This window comes from Nymphalis io, chromosome 14 (genome assembly GCF_905147045.1).
Source record: "Nymphalis io chromosome 14, ilAglIoxx1.1, whole genome shotgun sequence".
NCBI lineage: Eukaryota > Metazoa > Arthropoda > Insecta > Lepidoptera > Nymphalidae > Nymphalis > Nymphalis io.
The window spans coordinates 7768171-7791406 of NC_065901.1; the positions used below are offsets into that span (position 1 = coordinate 7768171).

The following is a 23236-nucleotide window of genomic DNA, read 5'->3' on the forward strand; positions in this document are numbered from 1 at the left end:
TTTCAATTCTCCTTTCCCTAACAAATTTCCTTGCCGGAGCGCGGCGCTCAATCTAATCTTTAGGTACCTACATGAAAACCATATTATATACTTCTTTAAAATAAACAGGTAGACGGGACTTTTATACTATGATAGTAATAAATATTACTTATTAAATTTAAGGGGAGCTGATAACAACCTAGGCTCTCTATCGTCAACCTCACCTGCTCGTGGTACATCCTGCTAATCAACGAACGAGGCTCTGGCGACCGAAATCGTGGCGGTATAACCACACAAATGCTGGAATCCGAAAATGCAAATCCTGATAGCGGGCAGCAGCGCTATTAGTGAAAGATGTCCAGCCACTGCGGTCACCAACCCGCCTGCCAAGCGTGGTGACTAAGGCAAAAACCCCCCTATGAGCGACGACAAAAATTCACGGCCCCCAATTCCCGGTAATCACACTATTCCTGGCCACGGTACCGGCCATGGTAACGGTGCGATGGGGGGTGCTAAGAATCCCCGGGCTACGGCAGGGTACCACAAACGGCGACTGTTTCTGGCCACGTATAATGGACGCTCTCTGCGGCTGGACGAACATCTGACAGAATTGGAAGTAGAGTTAAGTCGTATTAACTGGGATATAGTAGGTCTATCAGAAGTCCGAAGACAGGGCGAGGACACGATGACACTAGATGCCGGTCACTTACTCTACTTCCGAGAAGGACACCAACCATCCCAAGGTGGCGTCGGCTTTTTGATCCACAAGTCACTCAGATGCAATGTCGTGGAGGTTGGCAGTGTGTCGGCGAGGGTGGCATACCTTGTCTTAAAGATAACCGAGAGGTATGCCTTGAAGGTTATACAAGTGTATGCCCCAACGTCTACATACACTGACGAAGAGGTCGAAGCCATGTACGAAGACATAGTGAAAGCTATGTCTCGTACCAATACCTTCTACACAATTGTTATGGGTGACTTCAATGCCAAAGTGGGAGTACAAGAAGATGGTGAATCGAGGGTAGGAAAATTCGGCTATGGGCGCAGAAATCATCGGGGACAAATGCTGGTAAACTTCCTCGAGGCTCAGCGATTATTTCTGATGAATTCATTTTTCCAGAAAAAGCCCCAAAGGAAGTGGACCTGGCGAAGCCCCGATAACATAGCGATGAATGAGATCGACTTCATTTTATCCAATAAGCGCCAAATATTTAGGGATGTCTCCGTGATCAACAGGGTAAACACTGGAAGTGATCACCGCCTGGTAAGAGGCACCCTGAATATTAACACTAAAATAGAACGATCGCGGTTAATGAAGTCGACTCTTAGACCAACTTTGCCTCAGGTCGAAGCTGGTTGCGAAAGCTTCCAGCTGGAACTACAGAACCGATTTGCCATGTTGGAAACCAGGCAGGGCATTGACGACGCCACCAATGGTCTGGTGCGTGTCATCCGCGAGGTAGGCCAGAATTACTTTCGACAAAAGAGCAATGGACGTAAGTCGAAGCTCTCAGGCGAAACTCTGAACGAGATGACGAGGAGACGAGAACAGCAGAACATGACGCCATCTGAGTGTCAGGCACTTAACAGGAAGGTTAAAAAACTAATAAGGCGTGACACAAGACGAGCGAATACCCGGAATATTGAAGATGCTATAGCACTCAATAGGGGCTCAAAGGTTTTTGCAAAGTCACATACCTCCTGTTGTCACCTGACAAAACTCAGAACCATACAAGGCACAACCGTCACCTCAAAACCAGAGATTCTAGCTGAAGTCGAAAAGTACTATGGCGATTTATACTCATCACGAGTACCTCCACCTGAGTCCCACAGTGCGGATGACCCACGAGCCAGACTAACACGCCATCTATCAGACGATCTTCCCGACATCGATTTGGGCGAGATTAGGATTGCTCTCGGGCAACTTGGAAACAAAAAGGCTCCAGGAGATGACGGAATTACCTCAGAGCTTCTCAAAGCAGGAGGCACACCAGTTCTGAGAGAGCTGGCTAACATCTTTAATTCCGTCCTCCACAATGGTATAACACCGAAGACATGGAGCAGAAGTGTGGTGGTGCTGTTTTTCAAGAAGGGCGATAAAGCTCTTCTGAAAAACTACCGCCCCATTTCACTTTTAAGCCATGTTTACAAATTGTTTTCGAGGGTAATCACGAATCGTCTTGCCCGAAAATTCGATGACTTCCAACCCGTGGAGCAGGCTGGGTTTCGAAAAGGCTTCAGTACCGTAGACCACATACACACACTAAGGCAAATAATACAGAAGACCGAGGAATATAATCAGCCTCTATGCCTAGCGTTTGTGGACTACGAAAAAGCCTTCGATACCATCGAGACCTGGGCTGTTCTGGAATCCATGCAGAGATGCCTAATTGACTGTCGGTATGTCCAGGTGGTAAAGTGTTTGTACGAAGCCGCAACCATGACCGTCCAAGTACAAGATCAGAGCACAAGACCAATCCAATTGCATCGCGGGGTAAGACAGGGAGATGTAATATCACCGAAACTCTTTACCAATGCATTGGAGGACGTCTTCAAGACGCTCGATTGGAACGGACGCGGCATTAATATAAATGGCCAACACATTACACATCTGCGATTTGCCGACGACATTGTCATCATGGCGGAGACTCTGCAGGATTTGGAAGAGATGCTAAACAGCCTGAGCGATTCTTCAAGACAAGTAGGTCTCGGGATGAACATTGAAAAGACCAAAATTATGGCAAACCGTCATGTATCCCCGAGACCAGTGGTCGTAAATGGCTCTCCACTTGAAGTTGTGCAGGAATATATCTACCTGGGCCAAACTATACAACTTGGCCGGCACAACTTTGAGAAGGAGGCTAAAAGAAGAATACGTTTGGGCTGGGCGGCATTCGGGAGGTTACGTCATATTTTTGAATCGTCGATCCCACAGTCGCTTAAGACCAGGGTCTTCAATCAGTGCGTCCTACCTGTAATGACTTACGGTGCCGAAACGTGGACACTTACCGTAGGACTGGTCCGCCAATTTAGGGTCGCTCAGCGAGCAATGGAACGCGCGATGCTTGGGGTTTCTCTGGCAGATAGAATCCGAAATGAGGACATTCGCCAGAGAACTAAAGTCACCGACATCGCGCTTAGAATTAGCTCGCTGAAGTGGAAGTGGGCTGGTCATGTCTCCAGGCGCATTGATGGCCGATGGAGCCGACACGTGTTGGAGTGGAGACCACGCTTAGGCAAACGTAGTGTAGGACGCCCTGTGACAAGATGGGCCGACGATTTAAAAAAGGTGGCAGGTTCGGGATGGATGCGGACTGCCCAAGATCGGGATGGTTGGCGTTCTATGGGGGAGGCTTTCGTCCAGCAGTGGACGGCAAAAGGCTGAAAAAAAAAAAATAAATAAATAAATAAATAAATATAATTGTAAAATCGAAAACCCCTTTAATGAAGCTCGGTTATATGCTTTTTTTGCTGCGCTTATCCCACTACGTGGGTTCGGCACAACATGTATTTTCCTTCCACTTCTTTCTGTCACTCGTCATCTCCGTACCCTTTCATACACATATCCTTTCTTACGCAATCCATCCACAATTTCTTCGGCCTCCCCCGTGCTCTATCGACATTCATACTCATCTCCCTTCTAGTAACATGCTTTCCATCCATCCTCATCACGCCCATACCACGCTTATCTATTACTCTTCAACTTTTCATCTATAGGTGCTACTTTCAGACTTCCTCTGATATACTCGTTTCTTATCTTGTCTATTCTAGTTTCACCGCACATCCCTCTTACCATTCGCATCTCTGCCACGTATTATATTCTTTTCACAACCTCTTCTTTTGTGTCGTGTATGGTTTTAAATGTTGGATTCAAAACCATACACGACTGGTCTAATAACGGTCTTATAAATCTTCCCTTTTAACTTCAGGGGCATTCGTAGGCTACAAATGGTCCCAAAGACCTCGCCATTTCATCCACCCTGAATTTATCCGGTTCCTCACGTCCCTGTCAATGCAACCACCGTTTTGGATTTATGAACCCAGGTAGCGACAATCTGAGCCTCCTCCTGTATGTACGATGTCAAAGCATCAATAATGAGGAGGAACAAATAAAAAGCCAATCCCTGGTCAACGCGGCAAAAACACCGACTTCGGACCGGATGCGTGTACAAGCACGGCTATACATGGCACGGATAAGCTGCAGGTACTTAACTTGTTTGGTTATGCATGCAACCAAAACATAACCACAAGAAGTTATAAAAAAAGTTTTCGGTTATAACGGGCAGTGATGTAAAGAATTTTTAGAAATATTATTCATGTTTCTTCTTACCCTCAAAAAACATGATTCTACGGATGAATTCTACAAGTATTAAAATTGTAGCTACCTTTTAGTGATATGTATCATAATATAAATGGTGTATGTCAAGTATTTATTTAATATTATGGAAACGTTATGTATAATAAAAGTATGCTATAAATATAATATTTAAAAATATATTGTAAGAAAAAATCTATAAATATAATTATTATTATCAATGATCATGCCATCGTAATGCACCGTATTGTCGATGTCCCAACGGTGCATGAGCAAAAAAGCAGTCAAGAAGTCTCAGACACTGAGATCTCGAGTTCAAACCCCAGGTCGGGCTAATAAAGTTATTGGGTTTTTCTGTAGAAAAAGTCACAGTAGCAGAGTCAGGAAGTTTAAAGTGTGTACACTCCCGTTCCTCAGAAAGTACTTAAAGCCGTTGGTCTTGCGCCTGAACTCTTTCCGGTCGTATCAGATTTGCCGTCCCATCGGATTTTGAGTGACGGAATAGAGTGAATCTGAGTTATGCACACATTTGTGCACTATAATGTCCTGCGTAGTTTATAGTCCCCCTTGTACCAACATCCGGCTGAGTCTCATGTTGAGATTGGCCGCCGTGGCCGAAATCGGTCAGGAGGTCATCATTTTAGAAAAAAAAAGGTAGTCAGCGGGAACTAAATATTAGATCTAGTGATAGGTGATGATCAAGAGATGAATTAAAAGTAAAAGCAACATGTTTTCATACATTTTATTTTGCGATTTTTTTTATTTACAAAAAATAATTTGCAATTACACAGTTTTCAAATATATTAAATTTTAAGTATTTCATAAAAGTATTAAAATCAAACAAATGTATTGGACAATATTTATACACAAATGTTAACTAATAATACCGACAAAAAAATAAGCTACGAAATTAGGAAAACATAATTTATCTAATAATTAAAATTTAACTTGCGCTTTTTTATTATATCAATTATATAAAAATTGTTTTAGTCGAAAACGTAATCAAAATATAAAATCCTGTATTCGATGAAATTTCGAAAAAATGTTTTATATAAATGTATAACTATAGCACTTATAATAATAATAAATACTTCTTTTATGCTATTTGTTCAAGGTAGGTAAAATATTTTGTAGGAAGATATGCATGAGACTAATTTAAATTTCATACAAAAACTCATTGTTACACTTTTTTTGTCATTAAAAAACTAAACCTTTTTTAAATAGAGAATAAGATTCAGAAACTATGAAATGAACACAAATTTATATTTAGAAGGTTCTTACTTTCAATATATATGCTTTATTAATATTATATTTTGAAATAGGACGACGATTTGCTTTACAATTTACAATATTGACTTCAATCACAGTACATAATTATACATTGTTAATATTTTAGCGATTGTTGCTTATGATGCTTTAAGCATTTATTAAAATTTGCTCTAATTACTAAAATTCGGATGAAATGAACTGTTAACAATTTAGAAGAGTTTTAAAAAATAAGAATATCATAAATATTTTTTTTTTTTTTTACAATTCAAAATAAGTTATGTTCATACATGTTAATACAATTTTATATTGTGCAATAGAATTAATGATATGAATGTATAAATACAGAAACATACCCGTTTGTTAAATCAGTGCTTCACTAAATTAGTAAAAGGCTTTTTATAAACCTTCTTAAGCCCATTGTGTCCCTGTTCCTTATTCTATTGATCTTAACTATCAACAAAACGACTTAAAATTTTATATTTGTGCAATAATTTCATAAACTGCCTAACTACACAGCAGTAAACGCCAATATTTACAATAACATGGCACCATAAGAGATTTAATATTGTACTAATCGCTAATTCTGAATCGTTGTTTATCATTTGACTTGCATTCATTTGCTATTAGCACCTGTTATTCATAAAATTGTTTTAAGTACTAACATTTTATATATGTATTGGAATTTAGAATAAATGACAGCAATATTTCGTTATTAACGTAAAATGTTAATTATGTTTTGAAGTTTACAAAGAAGGCCATAGATGAAATCAGTCTAATAATCTTTATTAAATGGCAACAAAATCCTTAGAGATATTTTATCTATGGTACATATAATAAATTTAAAGCTATGACTCACTGTCCCATTTTTCGTGTAATGCCTTTAGGTGGTCATGCGCCCTTTTGCTGATATTTAATGTTGGTACTATTTCTAGCAAACCATTTTCACCTATTAAACTAAGACCAGCTAATCCTAGATATGTATGCATAGGATCGGGACTAGTGTCCGGCCATTTTGCAAATCCACCAATGACACATTCTTGAGTCTCGTACACATAATTTCTGTTGCTTGCATAATTTGATAGATGTAACGCGTCTAATATTTTTAATGATGCCCCAACCCAGAAACTGTAACACGTATCCACGGGTTTATTGGGTCTGCCTTGATAGCCGTCTATCTGTCTGAAAAGTAGCCAACGCTTCAAACGCTCTATTTGATATTCGGTTAATTTGTTTAATTGGTTCGTTAAACTCAATGTCGCTAGCGCACAGAATGTGGTACCACCGTGTGACTCCAATTCCGGATATTGCGCAATTCCATAGTCATAACTCTGAAAGAATTGTTTATTTTAATATTGAGTTTTCTTATATGCTTAAAATAGTTTTCTTATTTAGTATAATTTCTATATTATAAAATAAAAGTGTTTTGTAGTATTTATCTTCAAGTCATAAACACTAATGTCTTCTTTGTTATAAATATATCATACTTACTATAGATTTAATAATATAATCTGTAGCTCGTTCCACATTGAAGCCTGACCAATCATTGAGTATATAACTAATGCAGGCTGCACAATACACGAAGCGCATGTCTGCCTCACTACCCGATAGTGTCGCGGAGAAGTTCCCTTCTTCTGTTTGCAGCGCTTTAACTCCTAAAAAAATAATATATATCTTGATTAAAATATTTTATTAAAAAAAAAGATAACTTAATTACATATTAAGCATTTATAACATCGGTCTGCTCACAATCACAACAATTCTACAAACTTTTAACTTACAGACTGAGGAAGTCAAAAATTGTCTATGAAAAACGTAAAAAGTAACTGCGTTTGAATCCATTGCTCAATAATGTATTCCAGCAAATTACACAAGTGCGCATTAGTGTATACACAAATAGTACCGTTTTATCTGATAGATGCAGGTTACCAGATTATGTTAACATATAAAAACTTATGGATTTATACAAGCTATCATCAGTTTAGATTCTGGAGCCGAGATGGCCCAGTCAAACAAAACAAAACAGACAAATACTAAAGAAAATGTAAAACCATTTTCAATTTCCACATAAAAAATACAAATAAAAAATAGAATTTAATGTAAAAATGCACTTTGGATGAAGTTGGATGGCTGATAGCATTAATGGACAAGGATATGGGAATGCCAAAGAAATATTCACAAACTACATATACCCATTTATTTACACACACAAATGCATGCTTACTAAAAAACCAAACTCGAAACCTGGGCACGAAATTAAAGTGATTAAGTCTAGATATGTACATATAAAATATTAACAATACTTTACCTTCTATTAAAGCTTTCCTATTAAGCCTGGACAGATCATCGCCTAGAGTCAACAAAATACACAAGCCCGTATATGTCATAGCCAGGTGACCACAGCGGTAGTGATTGTTCCCTGATTCGAAATCTATATTTATGGTAGAAGAACACTGGAATCCACATGCTAACATATCGCCATCTGAAATTATAAAACAATGAGTCAAATATGTATTACTATCATTCGACACCAAGTAAGTGTAAAACTTATTTATATGAGACTATTCTCCATTTCCAAAAAAAAAAAAAAATTACAATGTTACATTAAAATATTTTTTAAGATTTTTAATATAAAAACAGTAAATAGCAGCAAAAGGCGACGACTCGATTGGAAGGAGTTTGTAATGGCTTTTGCACTTGTACTCGCATTTACAAACTCTGTTTGGATTTAGATAACTAATACAACTTTACACACAGAATTGATAGCAACCTCTGTCATGTGTAAATAACAAAACTGACATCATTTTAATTAAAATAATAACTTATCATAAGATTCTTGTTGATAACAAACACAGGTAGCAAGTGCTATTTACATAATTAACTGCCGTTAGTTTAATTTTTTTAAATTCTTATTTTAATCTCTGTATGTAACCTTCATTTTAATATCCCAACAGTAAAAGGATTTTAAGATTTTTAAGATTAAATTGAATGTTTTTATGGTTGAATCCTCATGTGTCTCTTTTATATCATATATGTACATACAGGTTCAACTACCTAAATAGACTTTATTCTCACTAACTCAATATTATATTTTTTTTCTATGAAGAGGTTGTTACTTATTGATATAGTTGTAATAGTTTTCGAAGTTGATAAGGTTTTTAAGGATCTAAAATCATAAAAACTAGCTGTGTTGTATGGTTTCACAAAGATTTAATTATATAAATATTGAAACAAAACAACACTTTTATTTCTATACCAAGACAATTTTAATACATATTAAGAAAAGATTTAGGGTTATTAAAAATAGAGTAAAATTTTAGTCTATAATAATAATAGTCATAAGAGTAAGGCAATTTAAAGCGAAGATATAAACTCTCTTTATTTCATCCCGTCATCCAGAGCCAGAGTAACTACATGCACAAAAAGGCACATAGTATCTTAGTGTTAGAAATAGTTATTTATGTACTTCATTTAATATATTTAATAATTACATATTTCTATATTGTATTTGATTTAATAAAAATATAATCAGTTTCAGAACGTCATTGGTATTTTTTGGTAAAAAAAAGTTAAAACAAGAGTTTTTCCCGCGCAGATATAAAAAACGGAGAACTGAACGATTGTCATCGAATTAACAATATATGATATTTTGTTATAATTAAATTTAAAATATCTCATAAGTTATTATATTAAAGATATTAAAATTAACACGTAATAAAATTTATTAATTCTACTGGTGTATTTATTATTAGTTCACAAGGTTGGTGGCACATAGGCAATGTAAGGGATGATTAACATTTCTTACACTGCAACTGTCTATGGTTGGTGATGGCCACTTACAATTAGATGACTCATTTGCAAGTCTCCTTATGCTATATTATAAAAATACTTTGTTTCTTGTCTGTATGTAGGGAAACTCAGTAAAAACTTTCTATACTGCACTACAACAATATAACAACACAATATAAATATTTTTGAAACATTAAATAGCAATCCTTTATAGAAATTTATTTATGAAATACACTCGTTTCTTACACATACATTTATCTATAACAAAACATTAATCAAAGTCCTTATAACTGATAACAGTTTGTTTTGTACTTATATGTATAGATTTATACTATTCTTGTAATGTTTCATATTTATACATAAAACTACTAAGGTGATATGATTACTCCTGACAAGGTTTCTACTTATTTCATTGTTCAAAAGGTCTATAATATTTCTCAACTGAAAAATACACTCACTCTTTTGTAAAAACAAGTACTTACTTTCTTTATTGGGTTGCACTTGCAATCGATAAAGCCATTCAATTATTCTGGATTGCAACTCTAATGACATTGAGGTTATTGATCCAAGTACATCCATGCCCAATACTGAAAAATATGCTATTGTAACCCTGAAACCAAAAAAATAAAAACTTATTTAATATGAACTATACTAAGAGATAAGTACATAGTGTAGTAAGTGTCTTTTTTTGACAAATCATTATTAAATGTTACACATAAAAAGTCACAGACCTGAAGGTAGATTATGACTATTCACAAGTAAAATATTTAAAATATATCAGAAAGTATTCTGATTGCAAATACTTAATTTCTTAATGAAATGACAAAAATCTTTATATGTTTGCCTACTTTATTTGAGGAGTTTCAATAACTCCTCATGGATCTCATCATCAGTCCTGAATTTTGATAAAAGTGGGACCAATCTGGAATTGTATAGTTTTAAAATAAAAAAATATTTTCAGTTAACAAACATTTTTTTTGTTACACTTTTTGTTTTACGAAATGAGAATTGAGAACCTCCTCCTTTTGTTAAACTCACTTAAAAAGATAACATTTCCCTTCTACTTAGAAGTAACTATATTGAGATTAATATCATAACTCTTTCAAGTCTCATCAATATTACTTCATTTGTTTAAATCTAACTTTTATTAATATATTTTTTTGTTCTTCTAATTGAAAATTATTCTATACTTTACTACTATTCAACTTTTTCTGAACATTATAACAACTTCATGTTCCATAAAAACTACATTCTATTATGTTTCGACCTTAATACCCTCAAACCACCTTTAAGTACCTAAGGTCAAAATGACTTTCAAAAAATGTAATAATATTCTTATACCTGGTTGTATCATGAGTTGACATAGATGGTGGTAAAACATTTAGGTATCTCATTAAGTATTTAACATGCTGTCTGTGCGCCAAAATATTGTTTTCCTCGTTGTTCATGATTACTAATATATTAGCGACAACTTAAATTTTTATAAAAAAATATTATTATTAAATCAATTGTAACTAATACTCGTTAACTTTAGGATTAACACTTTTTTACAGATTTATGAATGCATTTAACATTAATTTTCATTTTTAATACACTGTTTTCTAAATGGAATCGAAATAACAAATAACAGGTAAGCTTATAATAAATTTACGTGACTGACTGAAATCTATTATCAAAAAATAATTTACAATTTAGAACCAACTATGACATAAGTAAGAATGTCATGTAAATGTCACGATAAACTTTAACGTCACTTGACAAAATGTCAAATTATTAAGATCAACCGTAGACAGAGAAACAAATAGACCAAGGGGCCGTGAAACCGCAATTGAGACAGAGATTTTTGTCAATTTGTGCGTATAATGTTGTCTTAGTAACTGCATTCCCTTTTTTGGGAGATAAATCATTTAAAACAAAATGAGGTTATTATATTTTACTTTTTAATATTTATTATACATTTTTTTAATAATTTTTTTTTTGTTTTCTAACTACACCCAAAAACCGTTGCATTGTTTGTTTTTGTTTCCGTTATCAATAGTACTTCAGTATTTTTATATGGTACTGGATTAGCATTCTCCTCAGATGTTGAAATCTAAAACACTCAATTAAATTATTAATAAAGAATGGTTGCCACATATATTTTTATGTTAACCTCTTGACTCGGTGTTAATATTAAAAATTCATGAAGAATGTTAAATAATATTGTCATTAGGAAATTATATTAAAAGAACGAATAATTTAAAATAACCTATTTATATGTAATGAAGCACTTTAGATTATTATTGGACTCGGTATTTTGTTTGTTTACATTATTGAAGAGTCGATATTTTTTATCGAAAATCGGGACATTTTTTTAGCTGACGCTGGCAGCACTGGAAAATCCTATTATCTTCAAAATTTTCATCACTGAGAAACCATATTTAGGGACAAAACCATCGTACTTACGCGTGAAAACACACGCCGGCAATTTTCTTCTTGCTATCGCTTTAACATGAAATAATACGACAATGCACCATTGTATAACTCTCGATATGATATAAGGATTGTTTCTCAGTCTTTTCATTGGATTAGAATTGTTTTCTAACATAAAAATAAGCAAAAATTAAACAAGAAACACAATTAATGCACCAATTGTCGAGTTTGTTTCGCTCCTTGAGTAGCGAAAGAAACACCAAAACTGGTTACGTGATAAGGGACAAAAGATTTGATAATTTAATCGCTGTCTTAACCATTTGTAACGTAATTTTCGTTCTCTTTCTTGTGTAAGTGAGAAGGAAATCGTCAATGCGTCTATTAGTTTCTCTGTCTACGAGATCAACAATCCAGAAAAGAAAATAAAAAAAAGATCACAATATCATAGCAATATAAATGTTACCTACATACAAATAATTAAAATTTAAAACATTATTAACAATGATTTTAAAAAGGAAATAGATATGTTATACCGTAACCAAACTAACGAAAAAAATGTTCTGCACCAGCAGAAATACGTATTATTTTTACATGGAATGTAAGTAACATTACACTACATTACAGTGTCGTAGTGTATTTAAGAAAGATAGATATTTATTGACAAATTATGCTTATTACCCAAATAAATCAGTGTGCATTTTAGCATAGACTACCCAAAAAAATAGATAGAAGGTATAAATATTTTACGCATTAGATACTATGCTCTTTCAATATATATAAATATATGAAGCTAATTTTCATTTGTACATAATTATTTAAAATCTAAAAAAAAAAACTTGATAGTGTGAATTATAATTTAATATTATTGTGCATACGAATGTTACCTATATCATATTTTAATTGACGGTTGTCTGTTCTATTATATCTCTGGTCCTTTTTCATGGCTGACGTTCGAAGGAGTTAACTGCAGTCATGAAGGTGCTTAAATAGTGTTAATAAATTAACTAAATAAACCTTATTAAAACAAAATATTAAGAGAATTACTTCCTAAACATCTTTAAGTATTTATATTGAACGAGTTTTATTAAATATGTGATGTGATTAATTTGAAAAACTTTGATAAAAACAGCCCTGTCGTCAATAGTGAAACTCATGCCTATATAAATACAAATTAAATTATAATGTGCTTATAACAAAAATAGTGTCTACTTTTTATAGCGAATTTGCAGATTTGTGCTCAGTAGCTCAAGTTCATGTTATGTTTCGAAAGTGTGTTATAACCTCGTTTTGTTTTTAGCTGAACGTTTCCTACCCGGCAACGGGATGTCAAAAGTTATTCGAAGTAGTAGACGAGCACAAGCTCCGTATCTTCTACGAGAAGCGCATGGGCGCGGAAGTAGAGGCTGATCAGCTAGGCGATGAATGGAAAGGTTATATCCTACGTGTAGCAGGCGGTAACGACAAGCAGGGTTTCCCCATGAAACAGGGTGTCCTCACTAACAGTAAGCCATATTTTACTATTTAACTTTAATATTGACAATCAGACAATATAATATAAAATATCATAGAAAACTGTAAGCTGAGAATTTTAAGGTTAAGTAAACTAATTGTCAACTATTGCTGTGATGAGATAAAAATGTTTTTATTTAATTGTACTTTGTCCAATCCCCCTAGATAAAGTATAACTTGCTTTGGTTTTAGGTCGTGTCCGCTTGTTGATGTCAAAGGGTCACTCTTGCTACAGACCCCGTCGTGATGGTGAAAGAAAACGCAAATCAGTTCGTGGCTGCATTGTTGATGCTAATCTTTCTGTGCTCGCGCTTGTAATTGTACGCAAAGGAGCCCAGGTAAATGATTTTCGTCTTTTAATTTTATTGAATATTTTTACATACAATTTGGAAATGTTTATATTAACACTTATTGAATTTATATATACATATTTGGAGAAACTATTGATGAAAAATAGATAATTTTTTACATACATATTGAGGAGAATGTATAAATATTGCTTTGTTATTTAAAAATATTTCAATATACTACTATAAACAAATCAAATCTGTATTATAAGGCTAAACAAAATAATTTGATACAAAATACATTGTCTTCATAATTATTAACAAACACTGACAAATTTCTATGTATCCCTGGTCTTACTGTTTCTCAGATCCTCAAATCTGTGTAATTATATGCGACAGGGTAGAAAAATTGATGTATAAATATGCCACTTCACACACATTTTGTTGTGGATTTTTTAACATCATACATATTACTTATGTTATAATTGCATTTCACACTAAGTAAAAGATAAAAATCAGTACAATAACATAATAGATGTTTCCATCACCAAAATTATTTAACATATCTGTCACTTATAACTTACCCATGATATTCTTTGACAGGAAATTCCTGGACTCACCGATGGTAATGTTCCCCGCCGTCTAGGTCCTAAACGTGCCTCCAAGATTCGTAAACTGTTCAACCTGACAAAACAGGATGATGTACGTCGTTATGTTGTCAAACGCCTGCTCCCCGCTAAGGAAGGCAAGGAGAATGCCAAACCAAGATATAAGGTATGAAAGAAGTACATTTTATTTAATACATATTAATTATTATTCCATTAACTACTGCAAAAATTACTCTTAACTATGAAAATTTTCTGTACCCTGTTATAATATTAATTGTTGCTGGGCATTCATACCCAGTAACTACTGCATCAGGGTAGATTAAACTAGCTCCGAGCAGAAGATTCAGATTTGTGTCTGTCTACTTTTACAGTGAGCAATACAGTTTTTACCAAATTCTCATGTAATTTTATATTACTTATGAAATACATTACAAACAAAAGTTTATGTCAATATAGGCACCTAAGATCCAGAGGTTAGTTACCCCTGTGGTACTCCAGCGCAGACGCCATAGACTTGCTCTTAAGAAGAAGCGTCTAGCCAAACGCAAGACATCTGAGGCTGAATATGCTAAACTGCTTGCGCAAAGAAAGAAGGAATCCAAGGTAAAAATATGACAGATTACTAACACTAAAATGTACAATATTATTTATTTTGTACGAGTGTCACAGCTTGTATCATATGACTATAAAATAATTTATAGGAATCTTACTAAGCTGTAAGAATAAGGTGCTGTAACTTACCCCTTTGTCTTTGTTTGATATTGACTAAGGTATTAGATCAGCAACAAGTCTTAATGACATTTGATTGAAAATATAAAATTATAAAGATTCATTCTTAATGATTTAATGAATATTTAATTGCAAGAAATAATAAATGACTCTATTGAAATAAAAAAATATAAACATATATAATTTCTAGTCAACACATACTGTGATCATTAATCTCAAATTTTAATAATTTATTAGAGTTACACCGAGTTATATTATAACTCTATTAACTTCCTTGTTTGTAGGTGCGCCGCCAAGAAGAAATCAAACGCAGGCGTTCAGCTTCAATGCGTGATTCTAAGAGCTCTAGCACAAGTGCACCGCAAAAGTGAAAGACTTACCAATAAAAATTAAAATCTAGAAACATATTTTTTTACTGTTCCCGTATGCATCCATGCAATATAGAAAAAGCTATTTATGAGTTTAAATTAAAAATATACAATTTACTTAATAGTATGTAAGTTATATAGTAAAGACAATTCTTATATAGGTAAACTTACATAATATCGAAACCGTCAACTTGGTCATAACTATTTGACTTTGATGTTTTTTTTTAAATGTTGGTAATTAAAAAGTTTATAGTTTAAAAATTCACACTAGTCTGTAAAATATAAAAATAAAATATTTTCTGTTTTATAGTCACAAGGATTCCAAAAATCACGATAATAAGTTTTAATGCTGAAAACAAGTACTGCTACAGTTTTTAACAGTAATGTTTTGAAAAAGTACATTTTTTAAATAATTTTGATTTATTATTTTGTACAATATTATTCCCTTTCATTTCATTATCATTAATTTTATGGACATTATTTAAATTGGCCTAGACATTTATGGTTTCATAAAAAATAATATATATTCACTTAATGACCTAATTTAAAAACTAAGAACATAAAATTCTTACATTTTGAGTGTACAAAACTAGGTTCTTAGTCCTAATTATACACAGTTAATAGAAAAAGATAAAACAATTAGTGCTATTATTGCCGCAAGCAATTGTTATGCACAAGCCTGATTGGTGAACAACCCGGTTCTGCACCAACAATTACCTCTGAACATTATTTTAATTGATTCCTCGGCATATTTCCTATGATATGGAAAGAAACAATATTGGTTTCTGTTCTTATAAATAGTGACAGAGTTTAGTGTCAATTAACGACCTATTTTTATATTGTCAACACGGCTTCATGTTGGGTCGCTTTAGAACCACTGACTTGATAATAGGAGTGAATAAATCGAGGCACTTGACGAGCCGTATGTACGAACCTACTCAAAAGTCTTCGACGTGGTCTCGGTTCGACTTAATATCAAAAAAATAAACCAAATCTTTTACTATTATCGTCATGACAGGTTTGGTTTGAATCATACCTACATGCACGTCCAGCCTCCCGTAGCTATAGATACGAAGAATAGTGACTACGACCCCTTCTTTTCTTTACCACCCCTCATAGACATTGGTTAAGTAAGAAATATCAACCATTCCTGACATCGCCAATGCGCCACCAACCTTGGGAACAAAATGTTATGTCACTTGTTCCTGTAGTTACACTAGCTCACTCACCCTTTAAGCCGTAACTCAACAATACTGAATATTGCTGTTTGGCGGTAGAATATCTGATTATTGGATGGAGCCTACCCAGACTGGCTTGCACAAAGCCCTACCACCAAGTAATATAAAATAGTTTTTTAATTGAGTTCGTCACATCATTTACAAGAAAGCAGGATTATATAGTCAACGAGGGATATTTTAGACACACCAATACTACATTTTTCGGCTCACATCGGTTAAATTATAAATACAGCTCTGATATCTCTGGGTTTTGTACTGAGAAAATAAGGATTTTAGGAATCCTTTGACCTTCTACTATTTATCTCTTTTTTAGAAACAAACTGAAATATTGCCACGTAGTCTGAAATCCTTTATGCAAAATGCAACCAAAGAGTTGAAAGAATGAAAAAAAGTTTTTAAGTAACCATATGTTAGGTTTCGATCTCTCGATTTCACCTCTCTCAGGTTTTGTATAATGACTTTATCATCCCGACGGAAATTACTGGACAATTGACCTGAGGTTCTTATACAAACTTTAACAACTACATAGACGGACGTATGCTATAAGCATGCTTAGTATTATTATGTTGTTTATCATTTTAGCGTTGTCGAAAAGACGTTATCGGGTATATGCTGACCGGAACTAAATTATAACAGATATTTCAAAACATTGTATGGTTTGAAAATTTGAAGATAGTAAACTCGGTTACTATATTCAAAAAACAATTCGTTTTGTTTACGGATAAAAGACGCTAACAATTTTTTATTGATTTGATGACAACAAATCACCTAACACTAACAGAAACTTGTTCTGTAAAACTATAATTTATATTTTATACTAAGCTTATCACTATTAGAAGTATATAGTGTATTGTCTATGTTTATCACTTTGTCATTAAAAAACCGTTCCGATTTAAAACGCGTCGTTAGTATATGATTTCGTATTTTAACTTGTTTGTAAGCAGAATTCTTTAAACAATGTTTATTGTTTGGACGTCGGCCAAAATTAAACTTTTAGGCGGGCATTCAAATATCATATTGTATAACGTCCAAGGCGATTTTACCTGCGAATGCTCGTAAAAAACAGATGCAGATTAATTAAAGATGTTGCGCTATTCACTCAAAATTATTTTGAAAGTAAATGGAAATTTTATAAGTACGACGAATTCCGGCTTTGTTATTTCAATATTTTTTTTTAACCACACTGTGAATTTCTAACATTATTGCGATTTGTATTCCTTAAACACCCACAAAGAATGCAGTAAATTGAAACAACTGTATAAAAAAAAATCATAATTTTTAAATAATTATTTCACAAAAATAAATAGTATATATAAAACAAACAAAAGGACATCAAAATTATCTTCATAACATCACAATTTTACATCAATTTGTGCAGAAGGCATTGGTGTAACTTCAAAAATTAAATATAATTATTTTGAAGACTTAAGAAGACCAAGGCCAACATAACGAGCCATCACCCGTAGATAAGAAGGATTCAACTTTTTTCGTTTTACTAATAAAGACTTTAAAAGACGCTCAGAAGACTCATCGAAGGGTTTTTGATAATCTGAGGCCTGAAAATTAATAAAATTTATAACAGTAACCGCCTGTTAATGTACCACTGTTGAGCTAAGGCCTCTTCTCCCTTTTGAGGAGAAGGTTTGGAGCTTATTCCACCACGTTGCTCCAATGCGGGTTGGTAGAATACACATGTGGCATAATTTCAATGAAATTAGATACATGCGAGTTTCCTCACGATGTTTTCCTTCACCGTTAAACACGAACGAGATGAATTATAAACACAAATTAAGCATATGAAAATTAAGTGGTACTTGCCCGGGTTTGAACCCACGATCATCGGTTAAGATTCACGCGTTCTAATCACTAGGCCATCTCGGCTATAAAAAAAATATATAAATAAAAAAAATTCACATTGAAAAAAGTAAAAAAGAACAGGAAAGGAAAATTAAGGAAAACGAAAAGAATACTGATTGGATTTAGATACAAAAAATATTAAAAAGATTACTCACATCGTATTGTAAATATATAAAAAAACCGTTTTGTAATACAAATGGACAAAAGATAAGTTCGAGATGAACAAAAGCCGAACCGCTAAACTAAATTATTCATGATGATAATGGTGACGATGAGCTGTGGCTGATCCTATTTAGTACTTAATCGATTATAATTAATATCTTACGGTAGTTTTTGCTATCCAATAAAGCTCTTCTAAAAGAGTATCTTGATTTTCCTCAGATGCTGGTAAGTAAGTTATTCCTTCGTACTGTTAAAAAATAAAAAAATAATTACGGTACGGCTGTAACTATAAAGAAACCAAAAAAAAAAAGAAGTACCTGAATTAATTTATTTAGATTCTCTCTTTCTATAACCTCAATCTCCATATCTAATTCTGAAACTCGCGTGATCCTATTTACAGCTATACCTTGTAATATAATAGGACGATAGCGAACTAAATTAGTAGTATCCTTTTTATTCGCAAGTAATAAAACTAACAAAGCCTGTCTAGGTGTTATGTCATTTATCCAATTCTTCATCTAAAATAATGAAAAATATATATAGAGAAACCGCTTGTAAATAATATTGTTTTCAATAATAATAATTAAACAGATGTTATTTAACGACCTCATTTATTGCAAATAGTATTTTCCTCTCTGCGTTTCCGTCTAAAACTTCAGATAACATCTTTCCAGAACCCAAAGCAATGCAAAATTCTTCTATATTATTAATTTTATTTAAATTGGTTCTAGTCTTATTTCCCGATATACTAGACATTGATTTACATTTTTTATACAATTTCACAAATCCTCTCTTTTTATTTCTCGTATTATTTGTACAAAATTCAATTACACTTTTTCGTTTCTCCGGCTTAGAAGTGTGTAAATAGCCAATTTTGTCAGCTTTAGGTTTTGCAGGATAAAAGGTATTTAAATTGGACGTCCCAGCAAACTTGTCATCATTTTCAACTCTTATGCCATAATGTAGATCGTGAATATTTATATCAGGGATAGTGGAGTTAAGTATATTAATATAAGGCTTCTTTGTTGTTACAAAGCTAATAGTAAGTGGATTTTTATAAAATACCACTTTTGAAATATGACTAAATGAGGTGTTTAAATTAAATATAACGTTTTTAGGGCCTAATATAGTTTCAACAATGCGCATAAAACTATAATTATCACGAGAATGCAAAAGCTTTTTGGAAGAATATTGATATGGTTGTAACGTCTTGCAAGTATTAGGTAACCTTTTAGTACTTTGTATAATGTCATCAACTATTGATGGTTTTGGTCCATCATCATAATTAAGCAAATTTATTTGATTTATCTGTCCTAATGGTAATAAATTTATATTTATTGTAGTTAAAAGCCCCTTAATATTATTTATATCAATTGATTTATAAAATTCGGTCTTCATATTTCTTGAAATATTCTTAGTAATGTGTAGTAAATGTGTCGATGAAAACTTGCCTTCATTGACAACTTTTATATTGGTCATAAGGTTGATTTGAACTGGCACAAAAGACCTATAAGAATCATCATCAATCATAATATCGCTCTTACATCGGGTAAATTCAGATATAGTTGATAAATTAGAATTAAGCTTCTCAACATCAGGTGGTGTCCCAGCCAAATTAGAATTAGAATTTATTATCTTTTTCATCAAACTCGGTAGAATACTACAAAGTTCTGAAGGAAGAATCGCGTTAATAATATTTGTTTTACATTTAAATATCGCTGGCTGATTTTCGATTATTGTTATTGGTATACAAGGATATGATTGTTTTAGTTGAAGAACACTGTTGTTTTCAAATGATAAAGCCACATCAAATTGTATGATAATGTTGGCCACACAATGTTTAACTGCTACTTGATTGAAGTTATTTAATGTCTCAATTTCTAAGTCTGAAAGTCTATTATCAAATCCAGGAATTGATGAATCTGAATCAATTTGTTCAGTAACAGAAACTTCCTCCGCAATAGCCTGATTAGAAACGGAAAAATCAACTGTTTGACTTTGAGTTTTAACAGTTTCTGTTTGCACTCCGTGTTCTTTGGTGTCTGAAAATAAGACAATTGTTATAATTTTCTCAGAACCTATTACATATGTTATAATACTCGTCTAAGTGTGATTTCTTAGTATTAAATGAGCAAAATTGTTTTTTAATTACATTGAAATATATATATTTCGTTAATTATAAATTATATTTTATCTTACTTTTATAGGGTTCTTTAAATTTGTCTTTTTCGTCTTGATAGTAATACACTCCATTTCTTATTTTTCTAATAACATTTTCAATAAAATCACTTGCCCATTTAGCCTTAGTCTTCACATTATTATTAATGGGTGAAACGTTTTTAAATATTTTTAGATCATTTTTTTTGGCCAACACATTTACTTGTTTGGAAAACACAAAATTATTAATGGTATTTGTACCAACATCTACAACCCTGCTGCTTGAATTTTTTATGTCTCTGCCTTGTTTCTGGTTATTATATTTAGTATTGTATACTTCATTTTCAGGGGCAGTTTTTTTGTGTATAAATTGCATCATTTTGTTTTTAATTCTGTGCATTGGTTTTTCACTTCGGTCAATTAGCAAAACTTTATGCTTGTCTTCGATTTTAGGACATATATTTATTATGTTTCTATTATTGGTTCCACGAATATTTGTCGTTACGTTATTAAGATTTAAACTTTGATGTTTATATAGTTCAACGGAATTAGAACCATTTATGTCATACCACATTCGCATAAAAGGCCAAATATGTTCATCTAAGCCTGTGAATTGCGGTGGATCATAATTTTCCACAGTAACTGTCGAACTAAGTTGATCTTTGCCTAAAATAACTAAAGGAAATTTTATGCTTTTCAATTTTCGTTTTATTTCAGATAGCTTGATTGAGCTATGATTTACAGTAGGAGTTATCGAATTTACAGCAGTTGGTGACGATAAGCGAGACTTTTTGAGAAAATCTTGCTTGCTTACTGTGTTTTGTTTAGTTAAAAGTATATTTTGACCTTTACTTAGAACGACTTTTGTAATACCAGTAACATTTTGCTTTGATTCATGCTCATAGATTTTTTTAATTGGTACGTTATTTTTTTTTATTTCTTCCTTACTTGAGTCAGACTTCTGTGATAAAATATCTAAATCATTACATTGGTCCATTTGAGTCGTATTTAATTTATCATTAAGAATAATTTCTATGAAATTGTTCTTATTGTTTTCAATATCACTTTTAAATATAACTTCAGTATTTTTATGCTTTTTATTTCTATCTTTTAATGTAACATCATTTCTTTGAATTGTTATTGACCGTAATGCTTTGTTATTAGAAAAATGATCGCTACTTTTTTCAGAATTATTCACTCTAAGACAGCTTTGTTTAGACTTAGATTTCTTCGACCTACCAGTGTTTTGAGTTTTTCTGTTATCACAGTGAAACATAACTTCTTTCACTTTTCCTATTTCATTACTGATTGTTTGTAATTCATCTTGTTTCTCAATTACAGTAATGCGATCAAAACTAGATAGAGAACAGCTGTTTTGGGGATTACCTACAAAACTAGTAATGTAGGCGAATTCCTCTGTCGTAGTCTCAATTAGTCTAAAATGAAAAATATTATAAAATAAAAATAAACTATAACAAACAATCAAAATATCAAGTAATACCTTGAATCTTTATGGTTGCTACGTAGCTTATTTTTTTTTCTTTTATTCTTCTTTACTGATACTAAGCTACTTTCTTGGGACACTGGTGGAGACGGTCTAAAATTAAAGTGATCGGCCTTACGAAGGAGTGACCAAACTTCATGAGCATTAAAATTAGAATTAGCTCTTAAAGTTTTTTTTTGCGTTTTTTTCAAATTCCTATTACCATCACCAGTCAACTTAGTGCCCATATCTTTAGAACTCTTGTCCATTTGAATATCTAGTTTTAAACAATCCTTTACATCTTTACCGTGAAAATTAATTTGTCTATTCCTCATGCGCGATTTTTTTTTAATTTGAATCGCTTTTCTCATTTTTGGCCTCAATTCATCTTTATCATCGTTGAAGTACTCCGAATCATTCATATCACTAACAGTACATGAATGCGGTAAAGGAGCTGCTTCGTTCGGAAGAGTCAAAACAGATTTTTTTACTTTCTTACCACATTTGTTTGACGGCCTAAACTCATCAGAATTGGCTTTATATATATTAATAGCCAAAGGGAAAGATGACGTAAAATCATGGTTTTTATGTAGAAATCTCTTTTCTGTTACACGTGAGAGCAGTTGAACTCTATCTTCGGAAAGATAAGGCGATATGAATTTATTAATTTTAAATTTATTATGTTTATCTTTACTGCTAGTCGAGCTCGTGTTCGTTGTGTTATCGATTTTCATTGAACTAAATGTGTTTAAATTTGAGGACTTTGAACAAGACGACTTGATTGTACTTTTGTCAAAAAATAAATCTAATGAAGTTATTGCCATAATCGAAGTTAATAAAACACCACAAAATCTTTACAAGACCTGTAAACAATTAAAAATGTTAATTACTATAATAATAGTCGAAATGATTCGTGCTTAGTTCTTAAAAAGCTATGCTACTTTTGTTCCGGCAAGTAAACGGACTTGTAATGTAAAATATGTTTAAACAAAATTATTTAAAAATATGTAACGGTTACCAATTACCATTGAGGCGATTATTATATGTTATATACTCAACAATTTAACCACTATAATT

General features: G+C 32.8%; 3 protein-coding genes across 4 annotated transcripts; 1 reads left to right on the forward strand and 2 right to left on the reverse strand.

Moving 5' to 3' along the window:
- Positions 1–5215: 5215 nt before the first annotated feature.
- LOC126773149 (geranylgeranyl transferase type-1 subunit beta) lies at positions 5216–11013 on the reverse strand. Its single transcript, XM_050493786.1, has 5 exons — positions 10691–11013; positions 9832–9959; positions 7869–8042; positions 7052–7215; positions 5216–6891 (listed from the first exon to the last, which is right to left on the reverse strand). Exons 1-5 carry the CDS (start codon positions 10795–10797, stop codon positions 6409–6411), a joined length of 1056 nt encoding a protein of 351 aa, XP_050349743.1. The 5' UTR covers positions 10798–11013; the 3' UTR covers positions 5216–6408.
- Positions 11014–12644: 1631 nt separating this feature from the next.
- LOC126773152 (40S ribosomal protein S6) lies at positions 12645–15297 on the forward strand. The gene is made up of 6 exons (XM_050493788.1): positions 12645–12739; positions 13059–13263; positions 13463–13608; positions 14161–14331; positions 14622–14768; positions 15179–15297. The coding sequence occupies exons 1-6, from the start codon at positions 12734–12736 to the stop codon at positions 15263–15265; spliced, it is 762 nt and encodes a 253-aa protein (XP_050349745.1). The 5' UTR covers positions 12645–12733; the 3' UTR covers positions 15266–15297.
- Positions 15298–17832: 2535 nt separating this feature from the next.
- LOC126773141 (uncharacterized) lies at positions 17833–22927 on the reverse strand. 2 transcript variants are annotated; one of them, XM_050493771.1, is made up of 7 exons: positions 22178–22927; positions 20719–22112; positions 19585–20561; positions 19126–19536; positions 18837–19037; positions 18683–18766; positions 17833–18056 (listed from the first exon to the last, which is right to left on the reverse strand). In XM_050493771.1, exons 1-7 carry the CDS (start codon positions 22891–22893, stop codon positions 17913–17915), a joined length of 3927 nt encoding a protein of 1308 aa, XP_050349728.1. In that variant the 5' UTR covers positions 22894–22927; the 3' UTR covers positions 17833–17912. The 2 variants fall into 2 exon arrangements, with proteins under 2 accessions (XP_050349728.1, XP_050349729.1); XM_050493772.1 differs by lacking the exon at positions 18683–18766 and having other exon boundaries at positions 19126–20561.
- Between the last annotated feature and the right edge of the window lie 309 nt (positions 22928–23236).